The sequence below is a fragment of the Crocodylus porosus genome, unplaced genomic scaffold, assembly GCF_001723895.1.
Source record: "Crocodylus porosus isolate Cpor-Errol unplaced genomic scaffold, CroPor_comp1, whole genome shotgun sequence".
Lineage (NCBI taxonomy): Eukaryota > Metazoa > Chordata > Crocodylia > Crocodylidae > Crocodylus > Crocodylus porosus.
Genome location: NW_017728912.1, coordinates 23,995,839 through 24,010,840, shown reverse-complemented (window position 1 = coordinate 24,010,840; position 15,002 = coordinate 23,995,839). Strand labels below are relative to the sequence as shown.

At 48.4% G+C, this 15,002-nt stretch overlaps 1 protein-coding gene across 4 annotated transcripts in view; it reads right to left on the bottom strand.

The window, feature by feature from the left end:
* The window catches only part of LOC109309434 (UDP-glucuronosyltransferase 2A1-like), a 49,726-nt gene that overhangs the window by 20,776 nt on the left and 13,948 nt on the right, over positions 1 to 15,002 (bottom strand). The window contains exon 1 of one of the 4 annotated variants that reach the window (XM_019534188.1): positions 2,174 to 2,943. The exons of the other annotated variants lie outside the window; for them this stretch is intronic. Coding sequence (XP_019389733.1) covers positions 2,174 to 2,924 — 751 coding nt within the window. The 5' untranslated portion in view covers positions 2,925 to 2,943. Of the gene's footprint in view, positions 1 to 2,173; positions 2,944 to 15,002 lie in introns of those variants that run through there. 4 annotated transcript variants of the gene reach the window in all.

Here is a 15,002-nt window from a genome sequence, read left to right as displayed (position 1 = left end):
TTTGTGTAGAGGCATTTGAGGCCTCCTGTGGGTGTGTGTACTGACCCCCTAGTCCCAGAGTTACCCTGACCCCTCTCTCTTACCTGTTTGATTGACTCCCTTCAGCATTGCCCAGATAAAAACACTATTTTAAAATCTGGGGTAGAGGAGGAAGTGGGGGGGAGGGAGGGAGGGATTAACTATATCACTGCACCCGCCAATCCTGGATCTACCCTGGCTGCCAAAAAATCGAGGTATCTTTCTTGATGTGGATGGAGCCATGCCAGATTAGACCAGATAAGACCTGTCTCTTGTTTTTTATCTGTATCCCTCTAAGACATAAAGAACTCTGCATGGGTGTTGATTAAGAAATGATGGGTCTGAATTGTTACAACATGGCACAGTCATAGTGACTGCAAATGTGTTACTGTGTAAACTTTATTTTAAAAGGAAACAACTACTATGGAGTGGAGAGAGTCAATCTGAGGAGCTGGGGCTCTCTTTGGGAGAATTTTAGGGAGTGTTAGCTAGGTCTTTTTCTTTTGCTTCATTATTCATAATTAGTTGCATAAATAAATCTACATTTGGTGCTAGATCCAAATGAATTAAATGAAGACCACCCCGCTCCTGAGACTTCAGTGGGTTTTATCTGGCCTTAAGTGTAGATGAGAAGGAAAAAAGAAAACAAATCAGGTCTCAGTTTGTGGGACCTCCCAGCTATATTTCAAACTGCAAAATTTCTCCATCAAGGGGAAGAGCTGATGCAATGCTTAATTAACAGCTTTCAGCACTGAAGAATGCAGACCGGTGTCTAAAAGCTGCCAGAGAGTCCATTTAGAAAATGGGAGCTTTAGGACCCAAGAGCCTGAGGACAAATCAATTGCCAAGGGACTCAACTATGTGGTGTTCTTCACCAAACAACAAAGACAAATCTATACATGCACATACCACTACCAGAAGTTATGTGAGACACTGGTCCTCTTGCCTTCTTTAAATCCTGTCCTGAAATGCTCAAAATACTACAAGACATCTGGGACACAGCTCTGAAGGTGATATTGAGACAGAACCATCCCCTGTGTAACTCCATTGCCTTAAACCAAGTTACACCAGGGATGAATCTGCTTGCCTGTGGGAAGGACTTTGGCTACAAATGACTCCAACCCCTGCTACAGAGCATAGGTGATACATGGGGGGAGGCACATGCCCCCCGACAGGGCAGCCGCCACTGCTGCTGGCAGCACCCATGGGAGCTCGTTAGCTCCGGCCCTGCTGCCACTGCCTGCAGGAGTTCACCAGCTCCGGCCCCGCTGCTGACGCCACCGGCGGCGTCTATGGGTGCTCCCGCAGACTTGGGAGGCACCAGTTGCCCATGCTACAGAGGCTTCTGTCTTCAAAGCTGAGAAGCTAAAGTCAGGGAGAGTAAAATCCAATTCCCAGTGTAGGTACCTCAACTGGGGGCCTGGTCTTAGCGGGGCTGAGCATTCACAGATTTCATAGATTTCATAGACATTTGTCCTGGAAGGGAGCCCGGAGGATCATCAAGTCCAGCCCCCTGCTCCAGGGGCAGGAAGTCAGCAGGGATCATAGGATCCCAGCAAGATAAACATCCAAATGGGTCTTGAAGGTGTTCAAAATGGGTGTTTGAACCGCCTCCAGTGGCAGTCTGTTCCAGACCCTGGGGGCTCAGACAGTGAAGTTCTTTCTTATGTCCAGCCTGAATCAGTCATGGCGGAGTTTGTGACCATTCGGTCTTGTCATCCCTTGGGGCGCTCTGGTGAACAGACGTTCCCCCAGATCCTGATAAGCACCCCTGATAAATTTATAGGTGGCCACCAGATCACCCCTGAGCCTGTGCTTTTCCAGGTTGAAGAGCCCCCTGGCTCTCAGCCTCTCATCATAAGGTCTGTTTTCCTGACCTCTGATCATGCACATGGCTCTCCTCTGCACAGCTCCTGTTGGAGTGTTAGTAGGGACCTACCTTTTAAGGCTTCCGATCACCCGCAGCTCCAGTCAAAGCCAGAGGGTGATGTAGGCACTTGGTCTTTCAGAGGGCTCCAGCTCTGGAAGGGCAGGTGAGTAATATTTCTGAAAAACCAGGCAACAGAGGCCCTAAGCCAGACTCAGGTTCCACCCTTCAAAGCTCCATTAAAAAAAAAAATCTTGACCTGTGCAGTGACTCCAGTAACTATCTTACCTAAGACATCGCTGTAATACCGATTCCACTCATCCTCCCAAAAATACAGGTACAGTGCATCATTGTATAGGTACAGCAGGAAGTTAGTCAGCCTCTCCAAGAAGGACATCCTGTCCGTCAGTCCACCCGTGCTAGCTGGCACATAAGAAGGTGGGGCTGGAATCCCTCCACAAAGGCGCTCCAGGGTGTTCCCTTCGGAGAACCGAAAGGTATAGACAAAGGGGATTTCGAGCAACTCTGCTACCAGCTCACCCCCAAGAGAAAGAGGGTCAGAGATTAATATATCAAACCCCGCATGACGCAACTTCGTTATCAGCTTGGGGTTCAGCACAAAGCTATCGCAGATCTGCTTTGACATCTTGTGGAAGGTGGCCACTATTTGTCGTATTTTCACCAGGGCCTCCCAGTAGGAGAGGCGGGGCTTCTCATACAGGCACAGACTCAGGAAGTCTTGTAGCACTGCCTTCACGGCCTCCTTTGTGAAGGGTACTTTGAGGACCTCAAAGTCAAAGAGGGAGGTGGGGTCATCGTAATCAATGAGCAATGTCGCTGATGGCACCAGCACCGTCACGTCGTGGCCCCGCAGGATGAGTTCTCCCAGCATTGCTTTTAAGTTGATCCAGTGGCTGGCATCAGTGGGCCAAACCAGGACCTTCCCGCAGGATCCAAAGTGCCAGAAGTGCATCTGAACACAGAGCAGTAGAGGAAACCACCTTGCCAGCATCCTGACTGCTTCTGACTGCCAGCTCATTTCTGACTGAGCTGAACTTGGCCCTACAGTTCAGAGAGTAGAAAGTCTTGGAACAGCCCACAAAGATTAGACACAGCAAGTTCCAATCTTGATAAGAGGGCATGTCCGTTTACAATATACCATATAAGGGAAAGGCATCACAGCTACCGCTGCCTGGCTCAAATTACTTAAGATTCTCTCACATGACCTGGAGGCAGCTCTGCAGAAATGCAGCCAATTTGCATCTTGTGTTAGACTCATAGTGTAATGCAAGGAGCACTTTTTAGATCTGTGGTTATTGCAACATGAGCTCCAGCCCTCAGTCCACAGTGAATCTTTCTGATAACTTCAGCATACCTCAGCTCAGTCCTTTAGTAATGGCATCTGTCCCTTGCTCACTGTAAGAACTGCTCTCTCACTCAGGAGCCATGTATTTTGCTGACTTGTTTGTGGCTGATGGCTGGTTAGTTCTACAGATATAGTTGACACTTGGGATGAGCAGACACTTTGTAATAGATGCTAATGCTCTGGAATTAGGTGCCTCAGTGACATGGCACTGTTTCTGCACCAACTCGGAGGAAAGGAGTAGTGACTGAGGCAGACCCAGGGGGGCTGGTAAATATGGTGGGCATTTCCAGGGAGTGTGACAGCAGGAAACAAGTAGGCAGAGGATGTTGCTGGGCTGGCCATGCTGCACCAGCTTCTGCCTCTCCTGCTATGCTGCACTTGGTCCCCGAGTGAAGTGCTGTTCAGTGCTTTGCCATTTCTTCCTTAGATGTGAGGGAGGGCAGTAGTGCTTCTGTGTCCCCCTGGCCACACAGAATCATAGAAAGTTAGGGTTGGAAGGTACCTTAGGAGGTCACCTAGTTTAACCCCCTGCTCAGAGCAGGACCATCCCCAACTAGATTATCCCAGCCATAGTTTTGTCTAGCCGTGTTTTGAAACCCCCAGGGATGGAGCTTCCACCGCCTCTCTGGGTAACCTGTTCCAGTGTTTAACTACCTTCCTAGTGAGAAAATTCTTCCTAATATCCAACCTAAACTTCCCATGTTGCAACTTGAGACCATTGATCCTTGTTCTGTCATCTGCCATCACTGAGAATAGCCTGGTTCCATCCTCTTTCCAACCTCTTCAGGTAGCTGAAGACTGCTATTAAGTCTCCTCTTCTCTAAACTAATAAGCCCAGTTTCCCCAGTCTTTCCTCGTAAGTCATGTCCCCCACACCCTGAACCATTTTTGTTGCCCTCCTCTGGATTCTCTCCAATTTGTCCACATCTTTTCTGTAGTGGGGGGGGCCCAAAACTGAACACCACCCAACACATAATGCCTGTTTGCTTCTTCCAAGACAGAGGGAAGGGACAGAGGGTTTCTTGAAAAGTTCTGGTGGTAAGGGGCAGACTCCCACATATTGGAGTGAGCTGTGGGTAGATCCCAGGGTATCAGTGTGAGCCTTTGGTGATCCTAGTGGAAGCCCTGGACTTCCAGACTCCATACTGCCTCCGAGTCCCTCCAAGCAGTTTTCTCACTATTGGGTTGTTTTTCCTCGGGAAGTTCTGCAGGTTGATGATGAGGAATTCCAGGTGACTCCAGGCTTTTGCATAGGCAAATCTCTGACCTACACAGAGCCCTTTTCAGGCTGCCAGGGGATGGATAAGATGGCTGTGAGGAGGCAGGGATCTATGTACACAGACTAGGGCGTGGGTCACTGTGTTATTCTTTCATGGGAATGTTTCTATTACCACTATCCCCAACCTGCCCTAGTCACTGACCGCTAGACACTATGAAGTCCACAGCTCTGCATTTGGTGCAGAAAGTGAGTCGGTTGGTGCAGGCTGCCTGCACAGCCTTGAATGCTGGAGCCTACTTTCATCATTAAGAGGAAGTTTGGCCTGGAGCCAGATGTCTCTGCTAAAATGTGTGTTTTGTTCTGTATTTCGGGAAAGGCCTTTCTTGCTCAAGTCATTTAGGCCCTGGGGAAGTATCCATTCCTCAGACAGTTATCTGGCAGACATCTGTCCATTGGTTTCCTTACCTTGCCCAAGACAAATGTTGTGTACATGAGGCTTGGTCCCCGAGACTTGGATAAAAGTCAAGCACAACCAGTTTCACTTGCCTCTCTCATAATGCCTATAAATCACACCTGCCAGGCATTGCTTAGCCAAATGGCAGGTTGAGACTTCTTCCTCTTGGCTAAGCTCAGTTCGGCTTTCTGTGATCCCAGCTTCCCAAGCCTCTTTCTTGGCCCATTTTTATAGGCTTGTCTGTATTCCTCTCGCTTCTCTTCTATGCAAAGTGCAAACTTTCATTGTCTTTTTTGTTGCATGTCTAGAGGTGCTGAGCAGAGTGGGGTATCAAGGGGAGATTGTGTGTGCTGCCATCATTGAAACAAACCATAATCATAGAATAACCTTTTAAGAATTTTTGAAAATCCCTGTCCCTCCCCCCCATGTGGAATTCTCTTTTCCCTTTATTCATTAGACAAATAGAGGCGATAATAACCAGTGACTTTATAATAGTAGCTTTGTTTAAAAGTAATCATTGCTAGCCAGTGCACTTGAGAGCAATATAAGTCTACTGAGCCAGGGAAAGTAAACCTCCTTATCTCCAGGTAAATAAGGGGAATGGTTAGTCTTTTCACTGGGATTTATTGGCATTGGTTATAATGCAGTAGCCCCGGAAGGTGGCCCAAATAGGTGGAGAACCACAGGACAACAGTCTCTGCCCCAAGCAACTCACAGCCTCAGAAGACAAAACCAGATATATTTTTTTAACAATGCTTTTGGTATCTTTGTCATTGGGAAGTTAATGAACTGCACTTTAAATACATGATGTGCAAAATCTCCTTGTTTCAATAGCACCACTAATACTTGTTCCATTCAGATATTCACCTCAATAATTCCTTAATTTGGGCACCATAAGATAAATACTGTGAAAACAATGACAAGTTAGGACCTGATTTCTCCTTTCTTCTGCCAGCCCCAGAAGCTGTATTTAGGGTTACTATATTTCCAGTACCAAAAAATGGGATACCTGTTGGGGAGACACCTAACTCCCCATCCACAGCCCCCTGGCCCTCACTCCCAATCTGCAGCTCCCCCATCCCTGCTGCCCCTCACTCCTGACCTGCAGTCCCCTGGCCCTTCCGGTGCCCCTCACACCTGACCCACAGTCCCTTGCCCCCCCAGGCTATGCTGGTGCCCCTCAATCCCAACCTGCATCCCCCCATTCTTGCTGCTGCCCCTCGCTCCAGACCCACAGACTCTTGGCCTTGCCAGTACGCCTCATTCCCAACCTGCAGTCCCTTACCACCCCCCCACCTCCCCCCGCAGGGCCATGCTGGTGCCACTCACTCCTCAGCTGCAGCCCCTTGATACTGCCAGGGCCCTGCACTCCTGACCCCCCCACCCCAGCCCTGCCGGTGCCCCTCACTCCCGACCTGCATCCCCCTGCTCCCCCCTAGCCCTGCAGGAGGGGGCCCCAGCTGCCCCTGTCCCAACTGGGCTGGAGCACAGCAGCTCCGATTCGTGCAGGCAACAGCGAAGCAAGTCTGGCCCCAGTGCGGAAGAGAGGATGCCTGTGGCACCCCCTGCTCTGGGCTGGAGCTTGCACACAATGCCAGCTGGCCTAGACACGCTTCCCCCTACCCCGGGCACCATCTCTGGGGGCTGCCTGGCCCATGGGAGCACAGGCATCAGTTCAGCCACAGAGCTTCCCACTGTCCTCAAAGGGCCCCCCTGCCCCATTCTCCCACTGGAGGGGCAGGCAACTCCCCAGCCCTGCTGCAGCCCCAGTGCCACCCCTGCCTCCAATCACCCTCCTTCCACTCCTGCCAGTGGAGCAGAGCAAAATCCCAAACTTTGGTTCCTATTTCAAAAAACTGCAAGGACCGAGATCGGAAGACTCAAAAAAGAGGACGTGTCCAGGAAAACCTAGACGTATAGTAACCCTGCTGTATATGCTCAGCTCCTTTGAAAATAAGGCCTCAAATGTTTTACCTCTCTTGTAATGTTGGAAAAGAAACTATGATCCAGAGAAAAACTGTATCAATTCACTATGAATGGTTAATTCCTCTGAAAATGTTTACTTACTCCAAGCTATCTCATATTTTTGTTACAGTAGCACCCAAAAGCCCCAGTGGAGCTGTAGAAGCAGGCAGCATAAGAGACACTTCACACCCTGACTACCATGCTCTACCTTCTACCAGACTTCAGAGTGACACAGATAACCATCTCTGTTCACGCCATGAGAATCAGAACAGACTCAACAGACAAAGGCTAGGAGAAAGGATAATGACTGTCTCCATTTTACAGACAGGAAACACAGGCAGAGACAGCTGAAGTGACTTGCCCAAGGTCATGCAGGGAGTCTGGGTGACAGAAGCCTAGACTAGGACTTTATCTGGATGTCAGGGCTGCTACCAGTCGGGCTGCCTCATAGAACCACGTGGGAATAAACTGATTCTATGATTTGGGGTCCCACTTTCCTTGCCATGGAAGGGAATGATCTATAGCCAAGAAATGCAAAATCTGTGCATTTCAGCTCACAGAGTTTCCCAAGAGCTATCCATTTCCCAGGCAACTGGCAGGCTCTCAAGAGACAGGCACAGCTGAGTCCCAAGCCTGGGTGTTTTCTTCTCATTTCTGCTTTCTGTATGCAACAGGCTGTGACACAGCCAGAAACTTCACAAGGAAATCTATCCTCATGATCCTTCCTGCCCAGATTTTCTAACTCAGGCAGTGCCCATCACAGGCACTGAATCAACATCCGGGTGCTTGGAGCTTTCCCCAACACCAGTGTCTTTCTACAGGAATGGACATATGCGTTGGCAAAGCACCAGTCCTGGGGAAGATCAGGATATAAGATGGAAGCAAAGAGCATTGGTACAGGTGCTAACAGCAATTAGCTCCCAGTTGTCATGATTTTGTGCTTCCACACAGTGTCTGTGGGTGGAATTGGTGTCGGTGTCAGGGCAAAACAAAACCCAGGAACTAGGATATACATTATGAGGGAGTTGAAACTTGGGAAAGAATCTGAGGTGAAGCGAAGAAGAACAGAGATAATCAGAAGGGGCTAACAACTGGTTAGAAACTATTTACAATTAGGTGTCTCAGGTCTGTCAAAATGGGCCCTGGTTCAGAGCTTCAGAGAAGAGAATCTCTGCTGTCTATTGAGAGCTTAGGGCCTTGTGGGGTGAAACATTAGGTTGGTGTGGAAGCTGGAAGGGTCAGCTTTGGTTTCCCAAAGGAGCTGCTCTCCCTGCTCTTGTGGAGTAGATGAAGCCAGGAATACCATTGCCACCATGCTGTTGACTCAAGAAGGATGTGTTCTCCGGGGCCTGCAGCACCTAAGTGACTACATCTCCACATGAAAGTTGCTGGCCAGGGAAAGGGTGTTCACAGCACTTGGCAGGGTGCCAGTAGTCAGACACTGTCTATGACACCACCTGGTCCATAACATCCATCACAGAGCACTACAGTTCCTACTCCAATCATACATCACCACTGATGAGGTCCAGGGTCCCCTCTGTAATGGGCATCTTTTTCCCAGCTGAAGCTTGTGCATCTCTCCCTGGCCACATCCTTGGTCTTCTTGGTGACCCTGCATGCCACTTTCCTCATCTGCCTCATGCCTTGCTTCATAGGCTCCACACAAGTTCTCACACTTCTCCATCTCTTTCCTCCAGGCCACTAAAGCCTTTGCATGCCTCTTAAGAGGAGTCTACCAGCTCTTTCCTGCTCCTCTTCATCTCATGACCCCCTTGAGCCCACTGCAGCTGCAGGTGCTGATCCTGGAAGGCAGGAACTATAACAAGTTGCCTTTGATCCATTCTCAGCATTAGAGTTTAAAAAAACCCACCTCTCTGAAGCTCCTGGGGTGCCATTGCCAAAATCCCTTCCCAGCTCTGGGAGTCCCTGGTGATGGCAGGTTCTCTCACAGGCCCTGAACACCTAGGAAAATTGCTTGGACAAACCAGGCCAGGGGAAAGGAGCAGAGGGTAGTGTTTGGCTTGCCCAGAAGAGGCAGTGAGCCATGCACCACTTCCAGTTTCTAGGGTGTGCATCCAAGAGGAATTTGCAAGGTGAAGGGTGCGGAGTGAACCTGAGAACTGGCATAGGAGGCTTAACACACAATCCATGAAGCCAACCTCTGCAAGAGGCAGCAAGAGGGGAAGAGAGCCCATGTGGAAGACATCTTTGGTTATGCTCCGGACAGGCTGGTAATACCCAGGCACAGCATGACACAAAAAGCACACTCATTCACTACAATCACTCCCCAACGTGGATACTGAGATCTCTGTTGGTGACAGGGTGACTGGCAGGCAGTCTGCTGGTGGGGGCTGCATCAATCCAGGCCAGGTGTCTGCATGTACAGATCCTCAGTTCTCTCCTCAAAATGTTTTCCCCCAAACAGGTTCTGGGTCTCTGGGACCTACTCTCCTCCACATCAGTGATATCTGTCTTATCCAAGTTGCCAGCAGAATAAACCCCAAAGTGTTGTTCGATTTGGGAATCCATAGCCAAGACCCTGTGAGCTCCCTATAAAGAGCTGTGGCACTTTTGGCAGCTTTGTACTACTATTTGAGGTCCTTTACCCTGGCCTTACACTACTTCCCATCTTGCTGTTGGTTCCGACCAGCCACCTGCTTGGAAATGGTGTTACATTGTCTTGGTTCTGATGTCTACTGGTTGCAGCCTGTTGCACCTTTTCCTACAAATAAAAGGGTGGATGAGGTTATAGACCACTTCATAGCAGTGGCTGCTAGAACAGCATTTGTTCAAGCCCCATCATACAGAGGTGTGAGCAGTACGCACAGAGAGTTCAATTCAGGCCCTCATCTTCCTTTCATTGTGCCCTTTCCAAAGCTTCTAACATGACATAAAGAGAAAGTTAGCAATTCAGGAAATCTAAAGGGTCACACTCCTTCCTGAGGCAATTGTAACCAAGTCAATGGTAATGTGCAAAAGCAGAATTTCTGTTAAAGGTATTTTATGGCTCCCATCACCAGTGCCTGGATGCCTCAGGCTCTTCATGTTTGTTCACACAACCCTGCAAAGCAGGGCAGTGCTCTTATTCCTATTGTACAGACAGGGCTATTTGTTATGCAGGCACTGTAGGCCTAGGACCACCAGGAAACCACAAACCCCGCAACCACAAGGCTACTATCTGTATACTAACTAAATTCTTGGGACAAAGGATGATCAAACAGGAATGCGAGTACAGGATATAGGTTAATAACTAAGGCTGCCTATACCTGCACTCGGAGGTGGGAGGGGAGCTGTTTTAATTGCAGCAGTTCCTAGAGAGCCACTCTAATTAAAATGCCTCATCGACATGCGCATTAAGCCCGCCCCACATTTCAAAATGGCTGTGGAGGTGTTTTAACTGACTCATTCAATCAGGTTTAGTTAAAGCTCCCCAGTGGCCATTTTGAAATGCGAGGGTCTTAATACACATGATTGTGTGGCAACACTGGAGCGTTCTAATTAGAACATGGAGCAAACTCAATTATGGAGTCTGCTTTGACTCAATTTAACCAGAACATGGACCAGCATGTCTATAGGCAACCTAGACTTCTAAGGGGGGACAACCAAGCAGAGAAAAACCAGTCAGTACCCACTGCCCCTCAAACATATGTAACGAGCCTGTGAACATTGCCCATTGAAACTCATGGGAGACATGCTCAGAAGGAAGGAAAGGAAAGGACATAGCCTCAGAGAAAGGAAAACAGCCCCACCATGGCCTGGGCTCTCCCCGGCCAGCACAGGAAACTGAAGCCTAGAGGATTTAAACTCTGGTCAGTGCTCAGTTTTGCACTGACTCTTTCCATTAGAGATGCAATTCTTCCACCGAAGCAGCAATACCTGTACAATACCTATGCATTTGTGTCAGCAAAACCATGTGCTTCCCAGATTACCTTATTCTTACTTCCCCTGAGCAAAATAAGCCATCCCACTAAAAGCAGTTTTGCTGGTATAGCTGTATATCGGTCAGATCACAGGCCTCACTAATGATGCTATAGCATCAGAAATGGATATTGCAGGCTTGGCTTTGCGCCCATCTGAGATTCATCCTTTCCTATGGGAAAGAAGTGGTTGTATTACTCACTTCCAAGACGAGGCTTTTTCCCCTGTTCAACTTGAGGAAAACAAAGCTTTGTCTTAGAATTATCAAGTGCAAATGCTGTTCCTGCAAGTCAGAAGGGGTCCCGGTGCCAGGAATCTACTTAGTGAGGCATGAAGTGATGAGGGACCCAGTACTGAGGCACAGGGCAGTGAGGGTCCTGGTGCAGATGCACCCAATACTGAGACAAGGAGTGGCGGAGATACAAGCAGGGGGGCAGGCAGCCAAGGAGGCAAGTGGCTGGGGAGCCCCCAGAGGAGCAACTGATGGGGAGAAGCAGTTTGGGGGAGGGGCAAGTGGAGGGGAGCATGAACGACGTGTGCCCCAGCGGTTGAGCGGGCATGGCAACAGCAGGAGCGCAGAGGCAGGAGTGCGGTGGCAGTAAGCAGGAGCTCCTGCAAATGCCGCCAGCGCTGTTGGCAGCACGGGGGGTGATGAGCGCCGACCAGGGGTCGGCAACCACCTGCAGACTCCACCAGCGGTGGCGGTGTGGCAAGCAGAGCCTTTTTGTAGAGGGCACACTGCCACAATCAGGGGGTGCACGTACACCCATATGCACCCCCTATGTGTCTCCCCTGGAGGGGAGACATTGTGGGGGCAAGGGCTAAGGGCCAAGGGCCACGGTCAAGCTGTCTACCTTCCCTTCACTTGCCTCCCTGTTGCTTGCCTCCCTACCACTGCTTTCCTGCCGCAGCAGTTAAGGGATGGATGCACTTAAGACAACCTTCCTCTAATTAGATTCCATATATGAAAAATTGTAACAAATTTATAGTTAGGACCAGTAAAGGGACTAGGAATATGGGGTAAAGGTGAGTAAAGGTGGCTCCGCTGCTCAGTTTCCAGTGATAGAGTCCCAAAGGACCCGTGCTGATGGCAGGGGAGTGCAAGTGATAAACGCACTAATACCTGTACTGCTGCCACTTGCCCCACCACCCCCGCTGCTGCTGCTTGTTTTGCCGCTGTCACTGGGCCTGGATCAAGCCTAGGAGGACAGTTGAGTTTGACACCCCTGAGCTATATTAGTCTAGCTTACATTGGTATATAGCTGTGGTCCCCTTCGCCACAGAGGGATAGCTAAGGCAATATACCTTTTTGTGCACAACTTCTAATGGCCTTCTCTGGGATCACATAGGAAATCTGTAGCAGAGCAGAAAGTTGAAGACCCAGGCTAATCCCCCTGACCACTGGATAGCACTTCCTTTCTCCAAACTTGGTCTTACATTTTGTGTTACTCCATAGACATAACTAAGGCCAACAAGAGCTGTCTTGCCTAAAACATCATTGTAAAACTGATTCTATTCTCTCCAGAAAACCTGGTGAAACAGAACATCACAGAGCATGTAAGAGTGCTCTTCATCCTCTCCATAAAGGACATGTGGTCTGTCAGGCCACTCACACTGGCAGGAACATATGAAGCTGGGGCTGGGATCCCCCCACAGGTCCGCTCTACTGTGTTGCTGGTAGAGAAGCAGAAAGTGTATATGAAAGGGATGCTGAGCTGTTCTGCCACTAGATCAGAGCATGGGAAAATGGGATCTGCCAAGACCACTTCAAAGGCAGCCCCTCTAAGTTTCTTCATCCACTCCTTGTTCCCAGGGAGCTCATCACAAATCAGTTTGCTTCTGGATATGAACTTTGATGCAATGCCAAACAGCCTGGAAAAGTAGCCCCAATAGGAAACCCTAGACATTTTGTAGTGGTGCAGCTGGAGGAAGTCTTCTGTTAGGGATCTCATTTCCTCCTTGGCAATTGGCACCATAATCATCTCAAAGCTGAAAGAGGAAGGCTTAGTCGGATCAACAGTCTGAAAGCAGGGCCACGAGGTGACAGTGCCTTCATGGCCTGTGAGCTCTTGCAAAAAGGACTTAATATCGATCCAGTGGCTGTCATCAGCTGGCCAGACCTGAACCTTCCCACAGGACCCTAAACCCAAACAGGATGCCACAAGCAGGAAAAGTGCTGAAACCCATCTTCCAAACATTGTGTGTGGCTGGTCCTGTCTTCTAAGTTGCTGCTTTCTGCTTGCTCGCTTGCTCCTTTCGATGCTGGATCCAGTGATTGAAAGGACAACCCACAGCGACTGCATGCTGGAACCTCCAACATTAGCTCACCTCTGCTACTTCAGGGTACATTAAACATCCTGGGGAAAACAACAGTTGTGCTAGTACAAAATCCTGTCCTGGATAAAAGAGCAGAAACTCCCTGCTTCAGTTCATGCCCAGCAAGCTGACTCAAGCCAGGCTGCTCCCGGTCCTGGGGAAATTACTGAAATAACAATTTGGTCTGGACTATTTTATCATTATTATTTTACTGTTTATAGCTCTTTGTATGGATAGACATAGAAACCAGACAGAGCAATGCCACTAAGCAGATTAGCAGTGCCTTACTGAAGAAGAATGAGTAAAGAAATTCATCTTCAGTGATACTGTATTTCTGTATACGGGCTTTGGAAACTTCTGTTTTCACTGAATGGCTACTTATAATTTTAAGCTCCAACCAAACCATACTGCAGCCACTGGGGAAACTCTCACTAGCTTCTAAAACATTAAAAAGGAAATCTTATTTTTTATAAAAGCATTAGGGTCCAAACTCCGTCTACTGGGAGACGTTCCCAGTAGCCAGATTTTCAGGCTGTGTAGCCCTTTGGGTCCAGAAGTATGGTGGGAAGGGGCTGTAGTGGCATAAGAATTAGGGCCATGACATTTAATTCAGCCTAACAGCACTGAGAGGCTTCAAAGGAGCTGCGACAGAAGCTGGGCAGATGGCAATGGGTGCATCTACATGTGCCGATTTAAGGCTTACTAGCCAATTTTAAGGCACATTAAGGGTGTGGGTCTACACATGCGTGCCCTTAATGTGCCTTAAAAATAGCTATTTTAGGCTATTCGTGCCTAAATTTGATACCTGCAAAAGCCTGAAGATCTGGCTACCTGGAAAGTCTCCCAGTATAGGGAGTTTGGAACCCTAAGGTTTGCGGGGGAAGGAGTTGGCTTTTTTTTTTTTTTAAGCTCTCCTTTTTAAATGCTTTAGAAGTTAATGAGACTTTTCTCAGTGACTGCAGTGGGGTTTGGTTGGAGTCTAAAACTAAGTAGTCACCCAAAAAAAATAAATGCAAGCTCTATGAAGTAATTTGAAGATGCTATGAAAGAAAACAAAGAAAAGACAATTGCCAGCTCCTTGATATGCATTTTAAATAGAGAGATAATCACCAGAAATTGCTCTCAGAGACAAAAGTAAGTATAACCTCCATTACCTGCCTATCAAGGAGGACCATGAATAAGCAGTACTGTAACAAGGGGTGGATGAGAAGGGCACCAGTCCTAGGCACCAACTTGGAGGGGGCATCAGAATGACAGACCCCTGGAGGTCCATACTGTGCCAACAGCAGCAGCCTTGCATAGTGGTGGTAGCAGCAGCAACAGCCAGATCAGCAGCTGGGGACTCTGGGGAGTGACTCCTGCCTTTCCCTCACTCCCCCTACACTTGTCTCTTGGCAGCTCTCTCTGGCAGGGTTTTGCCCAGATTGCAGACCTTGCTAGTTACACCTCTGCTCTCAAATTTTCAGGCAATAGCAGTTTTCCATGGACTTGTCTATATGGAAAGTTGTCCTAGCCAAGAGCAGCTTACTTCAGCCAGTGCAAAAGTCGATGTGAAGACTTATCAATACAGATCTCCTTTATATTTATCTGAGCTTAGTTTACCTTACCATGTTGCTTCAGCAAATCTCCCCTTTTTGGGATAGCCTAGGATGCATTCACACTTAATTTTTGTTTCCCAGCAGACCCTCTGCTTTTAATGGGTTAGTAATATCTCCAGTGTTGCCAACCCTCATGATTTTTGATGTTGTTCTTAAACTCTACACTTTGGAAATGTGAAAAACTTAGCTCTTGCTTTTATATATATATATATATATATATATATAATTTTTATATACACATATACACACACACATATAAATACACACACATTTTTTATATG